The 20200-nt window shown below is 39.4% G+C and overlaps 1 protein-coding gene across 1 annotated transcript in view; it reads right to left on the bottom strand.

Moving 5' to 3' along the window:
* SCP2 (sterol carrier protein 2) overlaps positions 1–19948 on the bottom strand; it is a 148900-nt gene extending 128952 nt beyond the window's left edge. Inside the window, exons 1-4 of the mRNA XM_006879690.1 lie at positions 19900–19948; positions 11900–11971; positions 3656–3787; positions 572–636 (exon numbers count right to left, since the gene is read on the bottom strand). Of these exons, the coding sequence (XP_006879752.1) occupies positions 572–636; positions 3656–3787; positions 11900–11971; positions 19900–19915 (285 nt within the window). The 5' untranslated portion in view covers positions 19916–19948. The remainder of the gene's footprint in view (positions 1–571; positions 637–3655; positions 3788–11899; positions 11972–19899) is intronic.
* Between the last annotated feature and the right edge of the window lie 252 nt (positions 19949–20200).

The following is a 20200-nucleotide window of genomic DNA, read 5'->3' as shown; positions in this document are numbered from 1 at the left end:
ATAATAATAAATGATAGTCTAAATATACTATATAGGAACAATAGTAAGTAAACTATAATACAGCCAGCCATGTGATAAGTTAACATAGTCATTAAAAATTTGCCTACAAGTAATTCTTGATATTAAAAAATACTCAAATTACAATGTTAAATGAAAAGTGAAAGCTACCGAATTATGTGTACAGTATAAGCTAAACATTTTTGTTAAATTCATAAATTATGTCATTATCATCACAGGTGATTATTGTGTGTGTGTGTGTGTGTGTGTGTGTGTGTGTGTGTACTCATCAATTTTCTATGACTTTTACACAAGGAACAGAACATTTTAAGGCAAGTCATGCCCATAGCATAAGTCATGAAAATATAAGTAGTTGCTACAAAAATTTATACAATTTCTCATTGTACAATTGGATAATAACATTCATAATAAATTGGTATTTGTCATTCTAACTGCCAACCTTATGATAAGAAAAATGCCTATTTTGCCCTTTGCCCTAGGAAGTAAAAACCAACATTCCTCGTTCTTACTAGTCATTTCCAAGTTTAAAAAGACCAGGCACAGAGATACTTACTTTTGCTCCAATAGACCCCCTCTCCATCTTCTCAAATCCAAGAGCCAAGACACAATGTGCCATACCTTAAAAGAAAGTTTAAGTATTTTGAGGAGAAAAACCAACTAATTTCTACATACCCCTAATAAAATACTATTACAGTTACAAAGAAATACTCTTACTAATGCTATTACAGTTCCATTTAAATAAGTATGACAATTTATAGGAAACTTGCAAACATATACTCCTACAAAAATTTTAATAAGTGAAAAATTATAGAGATCAAATTTACATGCTTCTAGATAAAAAGCCTTGATGATGTTGTGTTGTATAACATAGAGGTAGACCCAACTCATAGCTGATCTGATCCTCCAGCAGGTTTTCAGAAACAGTAAATCACATGAGAGTTGGTTGTCCATTTTTTCCCCTCCAGAGCAGCTGGTGAATTTGAGCCACGTCCCTTTGACTTGGCAGTGCAGTTCCTTACCATAAAGCTACCAGAGTCATAGTTCTGATCTGGCCCATGGTCATTGCAATTAATTGCTATGCATCAGAAAGCTGGACAATGACTAGAGATTATAGAAGGAGAATTGATCTCTTTGAGTTGTGATGCTGGAGAAGAGCATTGACTATACCATGGACTGTTAGGAGAACAAATAAGTTCATTTTGAAGAGAGTGAAACCAGGATGTTCCTTGGAAGAAGGGATTCGAAGCTTCGTCTGACATACTTTGGGCATGTTGCAAGGAAATACCAGTCCTTGGAGAGGGACATCATGTTTGGGAGGGTAGAGGGACAGCACAAGTGAGGAAGACCCTCACTGAGAAGGATTGACTCAGTAACTAGGGTAATGGGAGAAGGAGTGTCAAAGATGATGAGGTTGGCTCAAGATACAGCAGATCTCAGGGCTGTTGTACATAGGGTTGCTATGAGCCACAAGTGACTCTACAGCACATAACAACAACAGATGATAAAAAGAGGATTTTCTGAGTAGGGAGTTGTGTGCACAGCTACCCAAAGGTGGCGCCTCTCTAAAAATTCAAATTCACCAGAGAAATGCACAAATCTCCTCTCATACAATTCGCAGCTTCTGAAAACCCACTATCAGGTCAGCTGAGCAAGTTCCAGCTTGACATTAATGAGTGAGTTAATGAGATAAAAAGAAAAATTATATTAATTACACTAATAACATAAAGCTGTTACTTCTTTTAAAAATGCTATGACAGGTTTGGAAGGAGTGGCATCCACTTCCTAAACAACATGCCTCCAGAAACTCTAAAAACTTTGACAAATATTGATAGTTGTAGAGGGGGTTTAGGCCTTTTGTTCATAGGGTTGCTATGAGTTGTGCTCAACTCGAAGGCAATCAACAATAACAACATGGATTGAATAATGTTCACCAAAAATATATATCAGATCCCTTATCTTGTGAATGTGATGACATTGGGGAAATTTGATGTGAAGAAATTTGAAATGTGATGAAATTGGGAATTGTGATGACATAGGATTTTCTTTTGTTATGTTAATGAGGCTGTATCAGTTTAGACTGGATCCTATACCTAATGATTTCCAAGTTACAAGACTAGAACAGACATAGAGACATACGTATTGGTAGAAGTCATATGACATATAAAACTTGCCTACAAGCAAAGAAATGCTAAGAATCACATACTGACACCAGAAACTAGGCAAGAGGACCACAGAAGGAATCAACATGGAGCAAATCCTGACATGAACTTTTAGCCACCACAACTGTGAGAAAATAAGATTCTGTTCTTTAGAGCGACTCATCCCTGGTTATTCTGTTAAATGGGTCACTTGACTCACCAGTGTTTTTGTTTTGTATTTTGGTTATAATCCAGATTTATAACAGAATACAGTCAAGACAGCTCCTGAAACATGCATGCAGGCACCTCAGCCTCAAGCCTTGTACTTCATTCAGGCCAATGGTCCCCACGTTCTCAGTCCTGACAAAATTGGTTCTCCCTCTCACTCCCCCTACAAGATCTCATCTCACATCAGGGCTCCAGTTTGGCCACACATGTTACTGTCGTAGGTATAGCTGGAGCAGGAAGGGTGTCCTACATGATCTTGCTTTCTCTTCAGTGATGCTAGACCTCACCAGTGGTATTTAAAATGCTAGACTCCCTTACTGTAAAACCCACCAGCAGCAGCTCTGAGAGAGAAAGATGGCCTATCTCCTCAGGTCTGAGTCTGTTCCAACTAGATGGCAGTAAGTTTTACTCAAGGTCTGAAAGCTCTGGTGATATAGTATAAAGCATGTTATACTGCTGACTGACATTGTTGTTCAAATCCATCGAGCACTCCACATAGGAAAGATAGGTAGTCTCTTCCTGTGAAGATTTATAGCCACTTTCAGAAACTCTCTGGAGAGCACCATGAGCTGGAACCAGCTTGATGCAGTGGGTTAGGATTTGGTTTCACCACAGCACTGAAGGAGCCCTTTTTGCCATCTTTGCCTCCGAGGAACACTCTGGCATCACCTTCTCCAAGCTAAGCTTCGTCTCGCATTCTTTGGGCATGCTGCTAGGAGAAGGACATTATGCTTGGGAAGATGGAGGGCTAGTTAAGGAGAGGAATACCCTCAACCAGGTGGATTGACATAATGACTGCAGCAATGGGCTCGAGTATGCCAGAGATGATAAGGCTGGCACAGGACAGGACAGGGTTCAGATATGTTGTTCAAAGGGTCGCTATGAAAAAAAAAAAAGGGTCGCTATGAGTCTGACTCGATTTGAGGGCACCTACCAATAACAACAACAAAGGAGCCTGGGTGGTGCAGTGGCTGAAGAATTCAGGTGCTAATCAAAAGGTCAGTGGCTTGAACCCACCAGCCACTCCTCTGGAGGAAAATGAGGCAATATGTTTCTTTCGAAATCTAACAGGACACATTATTCTACAGGGCCATGCATGCTGAGTCAGTATCCACTCAATGGCTGTGAGTTCATTTTCATTTTGGTTTAGTTAACTGAGACAAGGAAATACACTATAAAGACATCCCTCTGAGACTCTGGGGAAAAATGATTAATGGTGGACAACAGCTCTATATTTATCTAAATACATCGAGCAAACGAATACTCCTTACCTCCCTGAATCAGCTGCCGGGCCATAAACAAAGCAGTAGAGCCAGTAGAACAATTATTGTTGACATTTATTATAGGGATTCCAGTCATTCCAAAACTGTGATAGATAGCCCTCTGCCCACATGTAGAATCACCTGCAGAGAAAAGAGAGGTGGGGAAAATTAATACCTATAACCTTAGACTAGCGAGTTCTGGTGGACTGGTGGCAAGAAGCTGCACTGCAATCCCAAAAGCATGAGGCCACCAGCTGCTCCACAGGAGAAGGATAGGCAGTCTCCTTCTGTGAGATTAATGGCCTCTGAAAACCCGCGGGAAAATCAGCTATGGGTCGGTTCCGACTGCATGGTACACAACAACAACAACAAGGTTTACACACAGATTGAAGTAAGTAATCTTAGAGGGTTAACAGGAATAGTAAGAGAGGGAAAGGAGCGTAATAGTGAATAAATAATTAAATTAGGTGAAAGGAAAGACAACACACAATAAGAAATTGATTAGATATTGCAATAAATCAACCACTAAACAATAGTAATCTATGTTATAAAACAAACAGTGTATGAATGATTGTATGGAAAACTAACATGATTTGTAAACTTTCACTTTAAAATATAGTAATAGGGAGGGATGGGTGAAGGAGATGGGTAAGAGACACTTTGAAAAATTATGCATATGAACTTTGTAAATAAACCAATATAAAATTAAAAAAAAATTATTTAAAAACAAGGTAATAATTTTTAAAAAATTAGGAAAAATCTTGATAACTTGGGTGAAGGGAAAGGCAATATAATAAGGGGTTGGTTAGTCACTGTAATTAATAATAATAGCAATTACATTGCTACTGTTAGGTACAATCAAGTCAGAACTGACTCATAGCTGATTTTCCAGCGGGTTTTCAGAAGCAGTAAATTGCACGTGAGGAGACTCCTCATCTTTCTCCTCTGAACAACTGATAGACGGAACTGTGTGCCCAAGTCACCAGAGCTCCCTATTAATTACACTTTTGTTGTTAGATGTCATCACGTGGAGTACGACTCAGACACTACCAACAACAGATCTGAACCCTGTCCTATCCTGTGCCATCCTCATCACCTCTGACACACTTAAGTCCATTGTTGCAGTCACTGTGTGAATCCATCTGGTCTTCCTCTCTTTTGTTGACCCTCCTTTTCAAGCATGGTATCTCTTCCCAAGAAATAGCCTCTCCTAACAACATGCCCAATATGTGAAATGAAGTTTCACCATCCTTATCTCCAAGGAACACTCTGGCTGCACTTTTTCTAAGACATATCTGTTTGGGATTTTTGCAGCCCATAGAATATTCAATGCTCTTCTCCAACAGCACAACTCAAAGGCATAAATTCTTATTCTGTCGTCCTTATTCACTATCCAGCTCTCAGATTTATAGCAAGTGATTGAAAAGATCATGGCCTAAATGAGGAACACCTTAGTCTTCAAACTGACATCACTGCTCCTCAGTAATGTGGAAAGATTCCTGACAGTGGACTTAGCCAATGCACAATGTCTCCTGATCTCCTAACTGCTGATACTCAAGGGGGTTGACTGTGGATTTAAGTAAGATTAAATTGTTGACAATTTCAACATTTTCTCCATCTATCATGATGCTGCCTATCAGTCCAGTGGTGAGAACTGTTGTCTTCTTGAGGTTGAGATGCAATCCATAATGGAGGCTACAGTGTTTCAAGTACTCCTCACTCTCAGCAAGCAAAGTTGTGTCATTTGCATAGCACAGGTTGTTGATGAGTCTTCCTTGAATTCTGATGTCACATTCCTCCAGCTTCATAAATGATGTGCTCAGCAAGCAGAGTGAATAGATATGGAGAAAGGATACAACCTGATGTACACTTTTCCTGATTTTAAGGCATGAAGTATTCCCTTGCTCTGTTCAGACAACACCTTCTTAGTCTAGGTATAGGGTTCCCACAAGGCTCATTGTTAGAACTTGAACTTAATCCTCCATGATCCTGAGACCAGAAGAACTAGATGGTGCACAGCTATAACTACTGATTGCTATGAAAAAGATTACATTTTGAGGTCCTGGATAAAGTAGGGGGAAATGCTGAATAAAACTCAAAGTCATAAAAATGACCAGCCTTACTGGTTTGATAGAGAAGGGTAAACCTCCAAGACTCTGTCCCTTCTGAATGCATCACTGTGGCTTAACTTTCAGCCAGATAATAGGCAGGTCTATAAAATGAACAAGTCTATTCTTGATCTTCAAGAAATGCTTCAAGTCCTCTTCACTTTCAGAAAGGAAAGTTGTTTTGTCTGCATTTTAGAAGTCATGAATGACTTCTTCAAATTCTGATGCCACATTCTTGTTCATATAGTCCAGCTTCTTGGCTTAGTTGCTTAGCATAAAAATTGAATTAAATTAGCATGATTTCAACTAATAGTGACCCTCTCCAGTTCCTTTACATGCTATTGTTGTGTGGCATCAAGTCAGAATCGACCCAAAGCTGAAACTCCAGCAGGTTTTCAGAGCCAGTTTAATTGCATGGGAGGAAATTGCAAATCCTTCTTCAACAGAACAGCTGGTGGGTTTGAACCACATGCTTTCAGGATTGCAGCACAGCTTCTTACCACTAGCCCACCACCGCTCCCTTCAAACTAACTAGGTATGGTAAAAAGATATCACTCTGATAAACATTTCCCCTGATATTAAACCATACAATACTTCCTTGTTCAGTTCTAAAAATTTCTTCTTGTTCTATGTACAGATTCCACATGAGCACAAGTAAGTGTTCTGGGTTCCCATTCTTCTCAATGTTATCCACACAGTAGTAGACTGCCTTTGGATAGCCAATAACACAGAAGTAAACATCTTTTGGGGGCTCTCTGCTTTTAGCCAAAATCCATCTATCAGCTTGAATTTTTGATAGTCAATATATTTAATCAGCTGTTTTTATTCATTGTGAGCAAGATTTTACTTATGAATGATATTGTTCAAGAATTTCCATATTCTGTTGGATTACCAGTTTTTTTTTAATGGGCATAGATATATATACCTCTTCCCATTGGTTGGTGATGTAGCTGTATTCCAAATTTCTTAGCATAGATAACTGAGCACATACGAGGCTACATCTATTCATTTAAAACTTCAATTGGGGGGAGCTCTGGTGGCCTAGTGGCAAGGAGCTACAACTACAATCCCAGAGGCGAACGGTTCGAATCCACCAGATGCTCTGCCAGGGAAGGAGGGACAATCTCCTCCTATACCAGTCAGATCTGATTTGACGATACACGCACACAAAAATAATAAAATAAAAAAAATTTTAAAAAAAACCACTTCAATTGGTAGTCTGTATTTTTTCACCAATGCATTCAATATAGCTTAGACTACTTTCTTCAGGACCATTGATTCTTATGTTTACTATCATTTTTTTATAAAAACTAAAAATAAGAACTAACTGAAAGTTTCCAACAAGAGGATACCATTACTACTACTAAATAAACTATAGAAGATCTACAAGTCTAAACTATTATGTTGTAGTTGTTGTTGTGGTGGTGGTGATGTTATGTGCCATCAAGTCACTTGCAACTCATAGCGGCCCTATGTAAAAGAGCCCTAAATGCCGTTCTATTCTGTGCCAACCTCACCGTCTCGAACATACTCATTCCCAGCACTCCACTCACAGAATCAATCCATCTCATTGAGGGTCTTCCTCTCCTGCACAGTCCCTCCACTCTCCCAAACGTGATGTCCCTCTCCAAAGACCAGTCCCTCCTTGCAACATGCTCAAAGTATGTCAGACGAAGATTCAGAATCCTTGACTCCAAGGAGAACTCCGGCTTCACCCTCTCCAGGACAAACCTGTTTGTTCTCCTAGCAGTCCATGGTATATTCAACACTCTTCTCCACCACCACAGCTCAAAGACATCAGTTCTCTTTCTATCATCCCTAGTCACTCTCCAACTCTCCAATGCATAGCACACAACTGCGAAGACTATAGCCTGGATCAGGCGCACCTTAGTCTTCAGCCTGACTTCGTTGTTCTTCAGTACTCTTGAGAGGTCCCTCACAGCTGACTTTCCAAGTGCAATTTGTCTTTTGATTTCCTGGCTGCTGTTACCAAGAGTGTTGACTGTGGAACCAAGTAAACGAAAACTGTTAACTATCTCAATCTCTTCACCCTCCATACTGATGCTGCCAATTGGCCCAGAGGTGAGAATCTTTGTTTTCTTGATGTTGAGCTTCAATCCATATTGAAGGCTGCAGTCCTTGACCTTCTGCAGCAAGCTCTTTAGGTCTTCCTCAGTTTTAGCAAGCCACTAAAAAAGCTATTACTTTAAAGTATTATTTACAGTAGTTTAGAAAATGGAAACAAACCAAATATACAACAGATAAACAGATATACCGATTAACAAAATACAATATAGTTGTTGTTGTGTACCTTCAAGTTGTAACCAACTCATAGATGACCCTCCAGCAGGTTTTCAGGGGCAATTAATCATACAGGAGGAGATTATCCAATCTTCTCCTGCAGGGCAGCTGGTGGATTTGAACTGTGTGCCTTCAGAATTACAGCACAGCTTCTTACCTCTAGGCCACCAGAGATCCCCTTGTATGTATGTATGTGTGTGTGTGTGTGTGTGTGTATATATATTTCATTCATATAGAGAAATGAAGTTCTGATATATGTCATGACACAAATGAATCTTGAAAACATTGCACTGAATAAGTCAAATATGCAAAGACAAATATTCATAAACCTTCTTATAGAAAATATCAAGAATAGGCAAATGCAGAAGACAAATTTATTAATGATTACCAGGCACAGAGGAAGATGGGATAATGAGGTATTACTGAAGGGATGCTAAGTTTTTCTAGGGGTAAAAATTTTTGGAAATGGATAGTGGTGAAGGTGGTACATCATGGTGAATAGAATTAATGTTACTGAATTGTACATTTAAAATTATTAAAGTAGAAAAATATTCTTTATTATATACAAAAACAAAGATATACATCAACAAAATAGACTGGCATCGTCTCTATAACACTGATCTCTAGCATGTGAGAGAGTACGAGGATGGTTTAGGGTGTGGCAAGGTTCAGATCTGTTGCTCATAGGGTTGTTATGAGTCACAGCTAACTTGATGGCACCTAACAACCATAACAATTCTTTTTTTAAATGCTAAAAAATGACTGGGAGAACCCATTAAAAATAGATAATTAAAGTAACTATAACAAAAAATATCAATAAAGTGGAGTACTATGCTGTCATTAAAAAGGAAGTCTTTTTACTCAATTTGAAATAGTCAACAAGAATTACAAAGTTTTTTAAAAAATCAAGACACAAAACAGTGTGTATGTTACAGTTGTGTAAGTTACAGTGTGTTAAGTTACAGTTTGAATAACAAAAGCAAAAGTAAGAGAGAGATTCCACAACCACACATACTTGTGCCTATGTATATAGATCTCCTGTGGCAAGATGTTGTTGTTGTTGTTATGTTCCGTCGAGTCGTTTTCGACTCATAGCGACCCTATGCACAACAGCCCTAAACCCTGCTCTATCCTGCACCAAGCGCACTGCCTCCGACACACGCATCCCGATTACCCCAGTCACTGAATCTATCCATCTCATAGAGGGTCTTCCCCTCCTGTGCTGTCCCTCAACCCTCCCAAGCATGATGTCCCTCTCCAAGGACCCGTCCCTCCTGGCAACATGTCCAAAGTATGTCAGACGAAGCCCCAGAATCCTTGCCTCCAAGGAGTAGCTTGCTTAATCCTCTCCAAGATGAATCTGTTTGTTTTCCTGGCAGTCCATGGTACATTCAGTACTCTTCTCTAGCACCACAGCTCAAAAGCATCCACTCTCCTTCTGTCCTCCCTAGTCATTGTCCAACTCTCTGAGGCATAACAAGCAATTGCAAATACCATGGCCTGTATCAGGCGCACCTTAGTCTCCAGAGAGACACCGTTGTTCCTGAGTACTTTAGAGAGGTCCCTAACAGCAGACTTTCCCATCGCGATACGCTTTTTGATTTCCTGACTGCTGGTGCCAAGAGTGTTGACTGTGGAGCCGAGCAAGCTAAAGCTGTGAACAATCTCAATCTCTTCGACATCCATCCTGACGCTGCCAATTGGTCCAGTGGTGAGAATCTTTGTCTTCTTGACATTGAGCCTCAGTCCATACTGAAGGCTGCAGTCCCTGACCCTTCACAGCAAGTGCATGAGGTCCTCCTCAGTTTCAGCAAGCAGGGTTGTGTCATCTGCATAACGGAGATTGTTAATAGATCTTCCACCAATCCTGATGCGACAATTCTCCTCATAGAGCCCAGCCTCTCGGATAATCTGCTCTGCATACATGTTGAAAAGGTATGGAGACAGGATGCATCCCTGGCGTACACCCTTCCCAATTTTGAACCATGCAGTGTTACCCTGCTCTGTTCTGACTACTGCCTCTTGGTCCAAGTACAGGTTTCGCATTAGCACAATTAAATGTTCTGGGATTCCCATTCTTCTCAGAGTCAGCCACAGTTTGTTATGATCCACACAGTCAAATGCCTTTGCATAATCAATGAAACACAGATAGACATTCTTCTGGTATTCCCTGCCTTCAGCCAAGATCCATCTAACATCAGCAACAATATCCCTAGTACCACGACCCCTTCTAAACCCAGGCTGGACTTCCGGCAGTTCTCTGCTGATGTGCTGTTCTAATCGTTTTTGGATAATCTTCAGTAGAATCTTGCTTGCATGTGAAATCAATGAGATTGTTCTGTAGTTTCCACACTCAGTTGGGTCACCTTTCTTTGGAATGGGAAGAAATATAGATCTTTTCCAGTCAGATACACTAGAAATTATGTAAAACTAGTCACCTAACAGGAGATATCTATGGCACAGGGCTACAAGAGACTTCCATTGTACAACTATTTATCTTTTTTGTATTTTTTAACCATGTAAACACTAACAATTCCAAAAACAAAAATAAGCTTAATTTTAAAATGTTCCTGATGGTATGAAAAAGATTTCATTACATGGGGATGTTCAGAGATAAAACAAGAAAAGCAAGTCACAAAAAAGTATATATAACTTCTTTTGCTTTTAAAGAAGAGCGAACTGGGGTTGTGGGTGGGGTGGGCTGGGAGAAAAGCACAACAATGAATGAATGGAAATCCACAATCTCTGTAAATGTTCATTGAAATTAATAATAATAATAATAAATGGGGGAAAAAGGAAAAGGAAAAAAAAGTATATATAACTTTGAGACTAGAAGAACTAAATGGTGCCCAGCCACCACTGTGAACTACCAGAAAGGAATCACAATTTGAGGTCCCTGGTACAGTGAAAGAGAAATGTGGAACAAAGCTGAAAATCAGGGAAAAAAACAGCAGGCTTTTTGATCTGATAGAGTCTAGTAGAAACCCTTTAAATCTGGAACTGAGCTCACCCTCATGACTCAACTGCCAGTCAGTGATACACAGGTGGGTTACATGAGGTAAGTATAAATTCCTTAGAACAATTAACCAGATGAGACCAACAGAGCAGTACTTGCCCCTGAATAAAGATCAGATGGTAGGAAAGAATAGGAAAGAAGGAAGACATGGAAATGACAAGCATAGAAAAGAAGTAAGAAGATAGCTTTTATATTATGGAGTTTGCAATCAATGTCCTAAAACAAAATTCATACAAATGATTATAAGGAAAACCCATTTGCTGTGTTTATTTTCACAAAATCACAATAAAAAAGTGCAAACACATATATATATACACACACAGTATGTTTACTAGAATCCTATTAAGAGAAACTTGTATATTTCTATTTCTGTTTCTATTTCTATTTCTATTTATATGAAGAACATACATTAAAAATGCACTGGTGTTAATCACTGGATAATAGAATTCCATGTAATTTATTTCTTCTTTTCTTTGTCTTCCTTTGTTGTATGTTTCTGATCAGAAAAAAGTCAAGTGAAAAATTCATAATATACAAAAAAAAAGTTAATTCAGTATGTGTTTCAAGGGAACAAAGGACAAAATTTATCTTCTAAATAGTAATAACCCTTACACAGTAGAACTATGGGTAGTAAATTTATCTCCTATTTTGGCAATACAATAACGGCAAACAAATAAACCAGGCTGCCACATGAGGGAAATGTGCTAACCATGGGTTTTGAGAGTTTCAAATATTGAGAGTTAAAATTCACAAATACCTCTATGTTAATTATGTAGTTGTTTCTAGATTTAGATGAATAATGCTTAGAATATACAGGTTGCCACATACCGTAAACATATCCAACACACGCCTGTTCCACTGCTGAATAAGGAATCTGCGCATCCTCTAAAGCCTTCAGGCCTACAAAGAACACAGAATGTTATCAAAGAGTACTTTCAATATTTGCATCAAGTGGGTAAAAATTAAGCTAGTCATTTTCTAAGAACAAGTTTACCTCTGTATCATCTACGTCTAATTCAAATACTAAATCCTTCATCAGATCATTTCATTGCTCTCTTTTCAAGGGTAATCCTTTCTTCCACTGCACTACTGCTGTACTGTCCACGTCTCCTTTCAAACACTTTTATCTTTTATCCTTGATGTATATCTAACTATGTTAGTTGCAGTGAATTCAGTTCTGACTCCAGGGAAATCCTTGTGTGCAGAGTAGAGCTTCGCTCTAGTTTTCAAGGCTGTGACCTTCTGGAAACAGACAACCAGGCTAGGTTCGTCTTCTAAGACCTCTCCACATGGGTTCAAACCACCAACATTTTGACTAACAGTGGAATGCTTAACCATCTCATCTACCCAGGGATCTTTATCCCTAACCACAAACATTAAATCCACAGAGTCTTAAATCTCCTTAATGGCAATCCCTTTGCATTACTCTTTTCTGTATCTCCTCTGCACATTTAAAGAGCAAAATGAGACAAAATGAGGGGAAGAAGACTAAATGAGAAGGTAGAGTCTAATGTGCTGGTTTCACAAAGCCAGGATCAAGAAAACCATCCTGTCCATGGTTCAAGAAATGGTGTTTTAAGAAGGCTATCCAAAGGTGAAGAAGGAATTCTAATGGTAGAATGAAAAATGATGTATCCTTGGAAGAATGTGTAAGCTAAAGCCTCACCCACCAAAGCAAGAAACAAAAGCTGTTGCTGCACTTCTCTGAAGATGAATTTGTGCCTTCTGCTAATGGTCCATGATATCTCATCCTCGGACAAGGCAATAATTCAGATGTATCTTCAGTCTTCCTTATTCGCTTTCCAGCTTTCCCGTGTATATGAGGCAACAGAAAACACCAAAGTTTTGCACAGAAACACCTTAGCCCTCAAAGTGAATAGTCACTTTTGAGCACTTTAAAGAAACTTTTGCAGCAGACTTCTCTAATGCAACACATCACTTGATTCATACCACATTGGGCTGCTAAGTAAAAGGTTAATGGAATGAATCTACTAACTGCTCAGCAGGAGAAAAATGGCTGTCTCCACGATCTAGTGGTAAGGAGTTGCTCTGTCAACCCAAAGGCACATGGTTCAAATCTACCAGGTGCTCCTTGGGAGAAAAATGGGCAATCTTCTCTCAGGTGATTTACAGGCTCTGTAAACCTGCTGGAGGATCAGCTAAGAATTGGTTCCAACTCAACCGCATGTAACAACAACAATCTCAAAAAAAGATTTACAGCCTCATAAATTTGATAGTCACTATTGGTTTAGATTGACTCAAAAGTAGTGAGTTTGGACTAACCGATTAACAGGTAATTTCTAAAATGTATTAAGTAAAAAAACAGAATAAGATAACCACCAGAAAACCAAACCCAAAATAGTTTTTTAAATGTTTCTATAGATTTTCGTGGCTGTAATCTTTACACAAAGAGCTTTTTCCCCCCACAGAATCACAGGATATGTTTGAACTACCAACCTTTAATTTAGCAGCCAGTTGTAAATAGCATGTGCCGTATAGGTCTGAAAGTCATAAGGCATTCTGTACTCACTTTTTTTTAACCAGATAAATGTACAACTTTAATTTTTTAAATTCATGAAGATATATAATTGGATAAAGGACTGATTTGGTCAGAGAAGGTTACCTTTTCCTGCTTGGCATATAAGCAAAAAGGTAAATGCTTTATAATATTTAAAGTATATTAAGTATAAAGTATAATATTTAAGTAAATATTTAAAAATAATATGGGTGAGATTAAATGCACTTTTCATATGCTGCTAGTGAGAATTTAATAGTACAAACACTGGAAAATAACTTGACAAAAGCCAATTTGATGGGAGATGAGAAGAAATATTTAGTTAGTATGATGTTAACTGTAATTCTTTTAAACTATTTAAAAGTTATTTATAGCTTCTATGTCCAACAAAAATTATGGCATAGATATATAAAAAATAATGCACAACAATTACCATTTACAGGAAAAATGTTCATGATAAAGTAACTCTCTCATTGCAATAGCATCAGAACCGACTCAAGGCTGACCCTCCAGCAAGTTGTCCATGGCTGTAAATTGCATGGGAGGAGATTGTCCATCTTTCTCTCAAGGAGTTGCTGGTGGAGTCAAACTGCCAGAGAGGCTTAGCCTTTGGGTGAGCAACACAACTCCCTGAGCCACCAGAGCACACAAAGAAGCAGCATGAAAAGTCAAACCACAAAACTACAAATAGTTTTAAGATTCCACATGGCAACAGGGGGAAACACTAAATTGAAGCACACCGAAATGTTAATAATGGTTGGTTTGGATAGCAGAATTCGGTTTTTGTCGTCATCTAATTCTGTGTTTGAACAAAACACATGCATTGTTCTTATAATTAGGAGGAAAGAATGAGCTATTAAAAGAGTTAAAGTTTAGACTGTGCTCTGTCCCTCCCCAGTTGTTAACCCATGAAGATTACAGCATTGGAAACCCTACACAGTTATACCCTGTCCCACAGAGTTGCTATGAATCAGAATTTACTCCATAACAAAGGGTTTTGTGTTTTGTTTTATTTTAGTTTGTGTCTCTTCCTCCTCTGGATGCCAATGGAACACTGTACTACCCATGGTTTGCATCTAGTCATTGAGTACTTACCATTAGTGCCCCCCTGGGAGTCATTATTTTTCAGAAATTATTTTATTATTTTAATGAAAGTTTACAGGGACTTTGGATTTCCATTCATTCACTGTTGCACACTTTTCCTCCCTGCCCACCTCTTTGCGCCAGCTTGCTTTTCTCTTTGAAAAGTAAAAAAAAAAAAAAATTCTTTCGTTGTTATACAATCCCTCCCCCCAAGTCCACTCCACTATGGAGCCTTCGTTCTGGACTCCTGTCATGACAATAATACCTAATCACACATCATTTTTAAACCGTTCTCTCCCTCATATGTTTCAATGCAGTATATATTCTTTATCCCATCTTTCTCAGTGCTATGACCTCTTCTAAACCCATCTTGTATTTCTGGTAATTCTCTGTCAATATTCTGTTCCAGTCATTTCTGGATAATCTTCAGCAGGATTTTGCTTGTGTGTGACATTGTACGATAATTTCTGCACTCTGTCAAGTCACCTTTTTTTGGAATGGGAATAAATATCTATCTATCTATCTATCTATCTATCTATCTATCTATCTATCTATCTCTTCCAGTCCATTAGCCAGGAAGCTGTCCTCTGGGGGTCATCTATGGGTCAGTTCCAACTTGACAGCACATAAGAACAACATTCTTTACAGAAGCAGATCCCCAGGCCTTTCTTCTATAAAGAAGTTAAGTTGTCTGAACTACAAACCTTTGGATAGGGTTCCTTCAACTCCCTGTACAGCAGTATCTATATAAGTTGACTTATTAGTTGGTTTATATAACTTAAGAGTTAAAACACTAGTATGGGTGCCGAATAAAAAGCAGGGTTCGGATGAATAACCACAGTAACCTTTTTTGGGTTATCTGGCAATGAGCTAGCAGGGACAGGGGAACAACCCATGGAACCAAGGAGCTACCAAGGTCTCTATGTTCTAGGAAGCTAGGATTTCCCAGTACTCACATAAAAAAATGGCACTTGAGTTTGGCTTGCTTAGCCCTGAATCTAAAGTATCTATTTCCACCAAGTACAGAGGGCTTGGGAGCTCTAATGGATTTGTGGCAAGGAGTTGCACTGCCAACCCAAAGGCACATGGTCCGAATCCACCAGGTTCTCTGTGGGGAAAAGCTGGGCAATCTCCTCTAATGTGATTTACAGACACTGCAAACCTGTTGAAGGGTCAGTTATGAGCCAGTTCTGACTTGATGGTGCGTAACAACAACCAAGCTCGAAAGCTCTCCTGCTCTTTGGGAGGAGGGAGGTTAAGGAGACAATGGGTAGGTTAGGGAGACAATGAACAATGGAGATAAGATCTCTCTTCTGGAACTATAACTACAGTTTAGTCAGTTGCAGTCTTGCCCAAGCATGTGTTTGTTCTTCACAGCCTACAGAACAAAGACCCACACACTGTGGACTCTTAAATTCTATTGCTGTTGTTAGGTGCTGTAGAGTTGAGTATTATTCATAGTTGCCTTATGAATCATAGATCTTAATTCTGTCCTATTCTATTCCATCCTCACAATTTCTGACATATTCAGGACCATTGCTGCAGTCAACTGTCAGCCCATCTGGTTGACAGCCTTCCTTTCTTTCGCCATCCCTCCACATATCCAAGTTGTTCTCCTCAAAGAATAATCTCCCCTAGCAACACGCTCAAAGTATGTGAGACGAAGCTTTATCATCCTTGCCTCCAAGGAGCACTCTGGCTGCACCTTCTTCAAGACATATTTGTTTGTTCTTTTTTCAGTCCATGCGATATTCGGGAGTCTTCTCCAACACCACAGTTCAAAGGCATCAATTCTTCTTCTATCATTCAGCTCTATCATTGAGCTCTATTCTGCTGCTACTATCATAGTCAACTCTCAGATGGATAGCAAGTGATTGAAAAGACCATGAATCAAGTGCACAATAGTTGTCAGACTGACATCATTGCTCCTAAATAATTTGGAGAGGTCCCTGACTGAAGATTTTCCTGGTGCAATACATCTCCTGATCTCCTAACTGCCAGTACCAAGTGTATTGATTGTGGATCCATGTAATATGAAGTAGTTGACAGTTTAAACAACTTACCTAACCCTAACCCTAACCTTAACCTTTTCCTCATTTACCAAGCTGTTGCCTATCAGTCCAGTGGAAAGGATTTTTTATTTCTTGACTTTTTAAATTTATTACTAATTTCAATGAAAATTTACAGAGACTTTGGATTTCCATTCATTCATTGTTGCACTTTCTTCCCTCCCAACCCTCTGCCCTAGTACACTACCCTCTTGGAAAAATAAAAGAAAAATTCTTTCATTGTTTTACAAACCCTCCCCCAGGTCCACTCCACTATGCAGCCTTAGCTCTGGACTCCTATCATGACAAAAATACCTAATCACATATCCCTTTTAAACAGTTTTCTCCCTTATCTGTTTCAATGCAGTATACATTATTGAATATTTCTTGACTTTAAAATGCAATCCATACTGCCGGAGAAGGAGGGACAATTTCCTCCTGTACCAGTCAGATCTGATTTGACGGTACATGCACAAAAAATAATAATTAAAAAAAAATCTTTTAAAAAAAATGCAATCCATATACAAAACTGCAGTGTTAGATCTTTTGCAGTAAGCACTTCAAGTTCTCCTCGCTTTGAGCAAGCAAAGTTAGATCCTCTTGCAGAATGTATTGATTAGAACAGAGATGGTTACAGTTCAGGATGGAAACATTCAAGATAAATTCTTCCACCAGGACAACCTCTTTTCCGATGTGCTCCAGGGTAGGCCTTTCTCCTACACTTGCCATTGCAGCCTTGGCCTCTGCCCCCTGGGGCAAGTGTTTCAAAAGTCTTTCACCTTTTAGCTCTCGCAATTATGTGCCAATTCAACTGTACTAGGAGCATAACCAAAGTCACTCAGTTCCAGATCCACAGGTTGGCAGACCCAGCTGCCCTAACATGTGCCCTAGGTCATCCACTCCACCAGCAAACACTCAGCTTTGTATAATACTGATCTCTGGTTCTCGATAACCTCTGTTACCACTGCTGCAGCTGCCTCACATCATCTTTCCATCTTCCCACAAGACTTCAGGTCCAAACAATGCAATTTACATAACAGTTCTTTCCTCTTGGTAACAGTAAGATCCCTCCCTGTTTTCCACCTTTGGGTCAGATGAATTTAAGTATAGTGAGATGGTAAAACTGGCCAATCCCTACACGAGCATCTTATTTGCATGGTACCAACTAGAGGTGTCATTTATATTATTTACAAGTTAACCAATCCTCTTTGTGAGATACAGATAAAATACAATTTGAATAGTCCTATTCAAAATTGGGAAGGGTGTGTGTCAGGGATGTGTCCTATCTCCATATCTTTTCAATCTATATGCAGAAAAGATTATCAGGAGGCTGGGCTCTACAAGGAGAAGTGTGGCATCAGAACTGGAGGTAGACTCATCAACAATCTGCGTCATGCAGATGACACAACCCTGTTTGCTGAAACTGAGGAGGACCTGAAACGCTTGCTGTGGAGGGTCAAGGACTGCAGTCTTCAATATGTATTGACGCTAAACATCAAGAAAACAAAGATTCTCACCACTGGGCTGATTGGCAGCATCATGATGGATGATGAAGAGATTGAGATAGCTAACAGCTTCTGTTTGCTTGGCTCTACAATGAGCACTCTTGGCACCAGCAGCCAGGAAATTAAAAGACAAATTGCATTGGGAAAGTCTGCTGTCAGAGACCTCTTCAAGGTACTGAGGAGCAACGATGTCAGTCCGGAAATTAAGGTGTGCTTGATACAGGCCATGGTCTTTGCAATTACTTGCTATGCATCAGAAATCTGTACAATTACTAGGGATGATAGAAGGAGAGTTGATGTCTTTGAGCTATGGTGCTGGAGAAGAGTATTGAATATACCATGGACTGCTAGGAGAACAAACAGTCATCCTGGAGAGGGTAAAGGCAGGCTACTCCTTGGAGGCAAGGATTCTGAAGCTTCATCTCATATACTTTGGACATGTTGCAAGGTGGGATCAGTCCTTGGAGAGGGACACCATGCCTGGGAGGGTGGAGGGACAGTGCAGGAGAGAAAGACCGTTGATGAGATGGATTGATTCCATCACTGGGATAATGAAGATGGGCGTTTCAGAGATAATACGATTGTCAAGCGATAAGAGCAGGGTTTAGGGCTGTTGTACATAGGATAGCTATGAGTCGCAAGCAACTCAACAGCACATAACAACAGCAAACAACAACATCCAGCCATGAGTCTGACTCAGGCCATGCTCTTTCCAATTAGTTGCTGTGAATCTAAGAGCTGGACAATGAATAAAGATTGAGACAGAAAAAGAATTGATGCCTTTGAGCTGTGGTGTTGGAGAAAAGCACTGAACATCCCACAGACTGTCAAAAGAACAAACAAACACGTCTTGGAGAAAGTGCAGCCAGAGTGCTCCTTAGAGGCAAAGATTATAAAGCTTCACCTCACATACTTTTGGCATGTTGCCAGGAGAAGTTATTCCTTGGAGAGGGACAAGATGCTTGGCAAAATAAAGACCTTCAAACCAGTGGTCTGATACAGTGGCTACCACAGTGGGCTCTAGGGCATCAGGAAGTGTGGGGATGGTACAGGATATGACAGGGTTCAGACCTGCTGTTCATAGGGTCATATTGGTCGTAATTGACTTGAAAGCACCTACAACATCACCAACAATGGAATACAAGTAACAAAGACTAGGCTTAGAAGAGCCACATCAAATAATCACTGGAACACAGATCTACATCTGAGAAGCCAGTCAACGAACCCTCCATGGATCACAGTCTCTACCTGACACAAATAGGGTTGGCATGAGTTGGATTAGTGACCACAGCTAGCCTTGTTAGAGAGATGAATCCTCTGTGCTGATTCACTGAAGTCAGAAAGAAAAATTATGTGGGTGTTTAATACACTTTAAAAGCAATTATCTGCTCTCTAGAAAAGGAAGACTTTAAGTTTGTTATAACTCCTAAGGTGTGATATATCTTTAACAATCAAGTAATGTCTTTAATAACTCCACCTCTGTCCACTACAAAAATTCGTTTCTTACTCCAGTGAAAATCTGGAAAGGATATAACAGCACAGACCTCATTTTCCTTTCTCCTTTCCAGTAAGCCAGTGGGTTCTTCTCCCTTAACTGAGGTTACCAAGGCATCTCCATTCATGACCTCAATACAGACAACACAACAGACTAGGAATGTTCAAAGATATTAATATTACCTGCTTCTCTTGCCATGTCTGGATAGTCTCTTGAATTATCTCCAGGTTTCACAAACTAAAGAGATAACAAATAGAAACAAGTACAGTTAGAGGTTTCATAGCTGAACAGATGATCATGATAGAAATTCATTCCTTTGTCCAATGAATATTATTGCCAGTTAGGAGACATCACAATTGGTGGAGATAAGACCAAAGTTGCAAATTATTTCATTTTGCTTAGGTCCAGAATTAACACATACCAATGATGGTAGCAGTCAAGAAATCAAAAGATGTATTGCACTGGGAAAATCTGCTGTCAAGG

Source organism: Elephantulus edwardii, unplaced genomic scaffold, assembly GCF_000299155.1.
Source record: "Elephantulus edwardii isolate Elephantulus edwardi_28Jun2011 unplaced genomic scaffold, EleEdw1.0 scaffold00005, whole genome shotgun sequence".
NCBI classification, from domain to species: Eukaryota; Metazoa; Chordata; class Mammalia; order Macroscelidea; family Macroscelididae; genus Elephantulus; species Elephantulus edwardii.
This window is presented reverse-complemented; position numbering and strand designations above follow the sequence as displayed.